The sequence below is a fragment of the Octodon degus genome, unplaced genomic scaffold, assembly GCF_000260255.1.
Source record: "Octodon degus isolate 3935 unplaced genomic scaffold, OctDeg1.0 scaffold00314, whole genome shotgun sequence".
Classification (NCBI taxonomy): domain Eukaryota; kingdom Metazoa; phylum Chordata; class Mammalia; order Rodentia; family Octodontidae; genus Octodon; species Octodon degus.
The window spans coordinates 1,160,867-1,167,662 of record NW_004524890.1 but is presented as its reverse complement, the minus strand read 5'-3'; the positions used below and the strand labels follow the sequence as shown (position 1 = coordinate 1,167,662).

Here is a 6,796-nt window from a genome sequence, read left to right as displayed (position 1 = left end):
AAGATGTTCTGCTCCTGAATCAGCTGGGTGGGTCTAGCCTCTTTGCAGGGAGTTCTGCTGAAGGGTTCCCGGCTGGGCCTGCAGCCTGGGTCGAATGAGGATCCGAGGGCCAGGTCGTCTCACTCACTGGCTGGGCCTGCGCTCTGGGTCTGTTCAGGATCCCGTGGCCCCAGTCGTCTCACTCACTCGCGGGGCCTGCGCTCTGGGTCTGTTCAGGATCCCGTGGCCCTGGTCTTCTCACTCAATCGCGGGGCCTGCGCTCTGGGTCTATTTAGGATCCCGCGGCCCTGGTTGTCTCATTCACTCGCCGGGCCTGCGCTCCGGGTCTGTTCAGGATCCCATGGCCTGGGTCGTCTCACTCACTCTCCAGGCCTGCGCTCTGGGTCTATTCAGGATCCCACGGCCCCGGTCAGTCGTCTCACTCTGAACAGTATATTTTTATGAATACATACATAGCCAGTAGAACTTCTGAAAAACAAAAGATGAAAAATTCAAAATTATAGTTATATGGGAGGAAGGGGGACATTCAAATAAATACAAGTTAGTAGTAATGTTCCAATTTTTAAGGTTCAAGAGTTTATTAAGTTTTATAATTTAAATCAGGGATGGTGGTGTATATATATGTAAGTCTAGCACTCTAGGAAGCTGAGGCAAGAGGTTCACAAGTTTAAGACCAGCCCAGGAAACCCACTGGGATCCTGTCCCAGTATAAAAAAATGAGTTGGGGGTGTAACTCAGTGCAAAGACTCTGTTCAATTCTCAGTATTGAAAAAATGATTTATAACTTAAAAACGTTATTTCATATTAATCAAATATTATTTCATTTTAAATATGCTTAAAATTAGTAGTACTTTTAAAACTTTATTATAGAAATTGAGCTATTTTATCTAAAGAAAGCAACAAAGCTCATTTTGTTTTAACAGAAAGGAAAAATACAGGAGGAAGAAAAAATTAATGAGTGCCTAAGAAGATCAAAAGGGGAATAAAATTCAGAGAAAAACAAAACCCTTCCACTTAAACCATGCAATTATTTTAATCCTGGATCATTCAGGAAGCTGCACTGGCTAAAACTGGAAATTTATTAAGAAGATTATACTTTCACTTGGGATTCATATCAAATAATTTCCATCTATATTCTATGCCTACAACCTTCAATAATTTGAAATGCTTCTCTTTCTCAATTAAATCTTTTTTTAAAAATTTATTTATTTATTTATTTATTTATGTGTGTGTGTGTGTGTGGCCAGCTCAGCCCACCAGGGGGCGGGGCTGGCTGGCATGTGGTGCTGGGGGATTGAACCGTGGTCCCTGTGCTTTGTTAAGCTTGTTCTAAGTAGGTGCTTTAGACCACTGAGCCATCTCACCAGCCCCTCTCAATTAAATCTTCGCATAAATAAATAGATATAGGGCTGGTGAGATGGCTGGGTGGTCTAAAGCACCTACTTGGAACAAGCTTGGCAAAGCACAGGGACCGCGGTTCAATCCCCCAGCACCACATGCCAGCCAGCCCCGCCCCCTGGTGGGCTGAGCTGGCCACACACACACACACACATAAATAAATAAATAAATAAATAAATAAAATGTTTTTTTTTAAAAAAGCACAAACATTTTTAAAAAAATAAATAAATAAATAAATAGATATAGCTACAGCTGCTAGGACCAGTTGATGGGAAATCACTCCCAGTTATATTCTTAGGGCTAGTTTTGGGTCTTACACAATGTAAAAACTTGAGAAGGTGTTAAGAAAGATCATTTGTCTCCACCAGTATCATTGACAGATATTGTTTACTTGGCATCTTTAGCTCTCTTGGGCTCCTGTGGTACATTTGATATGCAGAAATTGCTTATAATATTTGTTACAGTGGGTCTTGCATTTCTATGTCCCAGATTCATTAAGCAGAAAGACCTTTCTAGTGCCTTACCAGGAGGCTGCCGGAAGAGAGGACCAGGATTGAACTAACTTAACTTCTCCCCATTTCATTCTGCAATCTAAGGCCTTTTCAAAAACAATTTTGCATCTCATTGCGTTGTACAGGATGGCCTGTAATCTTGAGTAGCAACAATTACAAATGGATCCCACTGTACCAATCTGGGATCTCTCTCTCTCTTTCTGTCTCTCTGTCTCTCTCTCTCTATTTATTTATTTGGTAGAGGGTCTCACTACACAGCTCAGACTTGTAGTGATCCTCCTGTCTCAGCCTCCCCAGTGCTCGGATGACAGGTGTGCACCAGCAGCTGGCTCAGCTCAGGGCCAGCATGGCATGTAGTACTGGGGATCAAACTCGGGTCCTTGCACTTGCCAGTCAAGCACTTAGAGCTCCAAGCTATCTTCCCAGCCCTGGGACATCTCTTTTTAATCTGACATAGCCATATTCTCTTTCGTACTAATTTTCCTTGATGTATTTGGAAAAGAGAAGCTCAAATAGTTTACAAGATAATCTCTTTCTAGTTTGGCCGCATACAGTACTTCCTAGAAGGCAACAAAACACAGACTCTTCTATCTACTGGAAAAGGAGAAAATGAAAGAGTAAAATAGGGAAAAATCCCTAATGTTTGAAAATGTATGCATTCAGACAAGGAATTTTTAAATAGGACATATACAAAAAATGCTAGCCATAGCCAGGCATTATAGTGTAGTACATACCTCTGTGCTCCAGGAGGCTGAATCAGAATGATTGAAAGTTTGGGCCCAGTTTGTTCAATATAGTGATTTAACAAGATCCTGTCTCAAAATAAAAAGGGCTAGGATATATGGTTCATTGTGAAAGCCTTGGGTTTAATACCTAGTACCAGAAGACAGAAAAAATCTGAGAAACAATACAAAAGGAAGCTATACCCTAGTCTTATCAGAAAAACATGTGTTAGTCACATATTCCTTATCTTTACAATTAGCTTTGATAATGACTCAGAAAAACTTACTCAGCAATGGCCAGATGTGGTGGCATATGCCTGTAACCCTAGTACTTGGGAAGCTGAGGTAAGAGGTTGACTGAGAGTTCAAGACCAGCCTGGACTCCATAGTGAATTCATAGCCAGTGTGAGACCCTGTCTCAAAATAAATAAATAAATAAATAAATAAATAAATAAATTCTACAAAGCTACTCAAAAATAAAAAAATAAGGATTGGCCAAATTGCTCAGTGGATTAAAGTGCCTGCAAGCAGGCGCAGGGGCCAGGGTTTGATCCTCCCTAGGTCTGCCCTGCCTGTCATGCCCCTAGGGCATGCTGAGACAGGGATTGAGACTGGGTATGGTGGTGTGTGCCTGTAATCTCAGCATTTGGGAGGCTGTAAACAAGAGAATCACGTAGTGAGACCCTGAAGATCTTGTGGACCCTTCGTTAAAATACAGAAGAAAATAAAAATAAATGAAGAAGTAGGGATGGAGAAGAGAGAAAGGGAATAGAAAAAGTAATTAAGATGTTATGTGCATGCACAAACTTCACACAAGGAATGTAAGCATTATGTATTAAAAAACATATACTAATGAATGATCTGAAAAAAGCAAGCTACAAAGCATACATTAAAAGACCATTATAGGGGGCTGGGGAGATAGCTCCGTAGAATAAGCACTTCCCTGGCAAGCACAAGGGCCTGAGTTCAATCCCCGGGTCCACAAAATAAATAAATAAATAAAAGACCATTATGGCAAAAAAAGGTAAGTATTCTTTATGACTCCTAGTATATGAAGTGAAAGTATAAAAATATTCATTGAAATAATATATACCAACTTCAGAACAATAGTTACCTTTAAATGGATAGAGGAGAAAAAAGACATGAGAGTTAGGAGTCTATGAGCATTTGTAATGTTTTATTTCTCCTTCCTCCTTCTTTCTCCAGCACTGGGAATTGAATCCAGGGCCCCACACACACTAAGAAAGCATTATCACAGTAATACAAGCCCCATAGTTTTACTTTTTAAAGAAATACAAGATTGCATAGGTAAGGAGTAGAGTTCAGTGGTAGAACACTTGTCTAGTATGAGGGAGGCCCTGGGTTTGATTCCTCAACACTAAAAAAAATAAAATTAATAAATCTTAAAATATTTGCAGCAATTATGGAACTATAGTAACATATTTAATCTCAATGGTGGGTTCATATTTCCTTCTTTTTTCTCTCCCCTTCTCTTCTTTCCTTCTTTCTTAGGTCTCTCTAGGTTGCCCAGGCTGGAGTCAAAATCATGAGCTCAAGCAATCCTGTTGCCTCAACCTTGTCAGAACCTTGGACTACAGGTGTGGGCCACCGTGTCTGGCTCTCTTAAAGAATTAGAATGCACCAAGAATCTAGCAAATGTTTTATATCTCATTTAGTCTGAAAATGAGAAGAGTTACTATTCGTACCCACTTTGCATACGAACAACCTAAAGCTTAAGAGGTTAACTAATTTATGATCTCATATACTCATAGATCTAGGAAATCTAACTTCAGAACTCACATTTGTTTGTTTGCTTGGTTTTTTTTCCATAATTTTATTGAGAAACAAATAGCAATGAGACAGTTTCAAATCAAATTGGTAGGGCAGTTTCAATAATTAACACATTGCATACATTCTTCCTAGTGGTTAATTGCTGTACAAGATGAGGACATAATATCCTATTTACAAACACCATTAGAACAAATCCCTCTACTTATTAAGAGAATGTAATTATATATCTATCAAAACCACTTTGAATACACAGATACAAAATGGACATTCATCTGTATCCCCTTTTTTTGTTAAGTTCTGGTATTTGAATATTATAGGTGTGTAAACTCTTGCTTGTTTGTTTTGAATCAGGGTCTTGTTATGTAGTCCAGACTAGCCTTGAATTCACTGTGCAACTCAGGTTGGCCTAGAACTTGAGGCAATCTTCTTGCCCCCGCCTCTTGAGTGCTGAGATCATAGGTGTGTGCCACAACACCATTCTCAAAACTCACATTCTTGACTACTATGCTACATATATAAAATAAAAATTAGAAGCAGCAAGAGATACCTTAACATAGATGCTGGTACTTAGCGGGTGTTGGCCTTTGGTGTGATTAAATTGTGTCTTCTAAAAAGTTAGGTTAGGTTGATGTCTTAACCCTCAGTACCTGTGAATGTGACCATATATGGATGTAATATCTTTGCAGATGTATTCAAGTGAGGATGAGGTATACTGGATATTCCTTTTTCCCTTGCACATTAGTTTATTATGTAATTCAGGGAACAGTTTTAACCCCATGATCCAAACTTTTAGACTGATACCTCTGCAGATTCTGGAAGGGAGAAGTGGATATCATATTTCTAATAACTATACCTTCCTTTGTTCTTTTATGAATAGGCACCTAGTAAAGTGGAATTTTGAAAAAATTATTCCAATCTCTTTGATGTCTAAAATTGAAGACTGTAACTCACTCTGGGCAGACATTTTATTATAGGAAAATCATTGGTCATACCCTTATTATGTAAACAGAAAACTAGAAGGTTTTTTTTTTCATTTGTGTATTTGGTATAGGGTCTCCCTATGCAGATTGGACTTGTGGTGATCCTCCTATTTTCAGCCTACCCAGCACTGAGATTACAGGTGTGCACCATCCCGCCTGGACTCTGTCCCTGGCTCCGTGCAGCATATGGGATAGAAGGCCTTCTTAACTAAGGAACAGTAAGATTCTCAATCTCTCTCTCTCTCTCTCTCTCTCTCTCTCTCTCTCTCTCTCTCTGTATGTTTTCATAACATTATTCAAAGTGGAACCTTGGGAAAGTAGTAAAGTAATTTGCATAAGAAGGCAAGGGGAAGGCATAATTAGACATGGCACTGCCTAGCAGGGGTCACTATTGATGAACCTGCATGGGGTTTTCAGACTTGAAGGTCATGCAGATGTATTTGACCTAGGTCTAGAGAGTCTCAATGATGAACTAAGCCTGTATGCACCCAGATGGACTGTCTCCAAAGAGCTGTGAATCAAAATTTTTCATGGGACCACCACACAGGACTTCAAGTTTCACCATGGAATCATCATTGCAGTTGATAACCAGGCTGTAGCTGGTGTTTACATTATTTCCTAAATAGTAAAGAAGGTGATAGAGTTCTACTCCTACCTTTTGTGCACCATGGCTGGGGATGTAGCAGATTGCAGCTTTTGAGAGCTTGTCAAAGTTAAATCTATGAGCTTTGAAATAAGGAACACATTTCAGTAGCCATTGCCTCCAAGCAGCTTGTCAACATGGTATATCAATACAAAGGCATGGGGCAGTCCATAGGCACTATGAGTTCTGGCTGGGATAAGACAGACCTCTCCTATGTGGGGGATCTGACAAGATGGCCGGGCTGCCCCGCAGGATCATCAAGGAAACCCAGCGTTTTCTGGCAGAACCAGTACCTGGGATTAAAGCCGAACCAGACGAGAGCAACGCCCGTTATTTTCACGTGGTCATTGCTGGCCCCCAGGATTCCCCCTTTGAAGGAGGGACTTTTAAACTTGAACTATTTCTGCCAGAAGAATACCCAATGGCAGCACCTAAAGTACGTTTCATGACCAAAATTTATCATCCTAATGTAGACAAGTTGGGAAGAATATGTTTAGATATTTTGAAAGATAAGTGGTCACCAGCACTGCAGATCCGCACAGTTCTGCTATCGATCCAGGCTTTGTTAAGTGCTCCTAATCCAGATGACCCATTGGCAAATGACGTAGTGGAGCAGTGGGAGACCAATGAAGCCCAAGCCATAGAAACAGCTAGAGCATGGACTGGGCTCTATGCCATGAATAATATTTAAGTCGATCCGATCATCAAGTTTGTGTCACTTCTCCTGTTCTGCCAAGACTTCTTCCTTTT

The 6,796-nt window shown here is 40.3% G+C and overlaps 1 protein-coding gene across 1 annotated transcript; it reads left to right on the top strand.

Annotated features, from left to right (window-relative positions):
* The first annotated feature begins 6,271 nt into the window (after positions 1-6,271).
* Positions 6,272-6,790, top strand: LOC101561911 (ubiquitin-conjugating enzyme E2 N-like). The gene has a single exon (XM_004647583.1). It carries the CDS (start codon positions 6,279-6,281, stop codon positions 6,735-6,737), a length of 459 nt encoding a protein of 152 aa, XP_004647640.1. The 5' UTR covers positions 6,272-6,278; the 3' UTR covers positions 6,738-6,790.
* The last annotated feature ends 6 nt before the right edge of the window (positions 6,791-6,796 follow it).

Coding starts and splice junctions, on each gene's coding strand:
- LOC101561911 (XM_004647583.1), top strand. CDS start 6,279: ATGGCCGGGCTGCCCCGCAGGATCATCAAGGAAACCCAGCGTTTTCTG.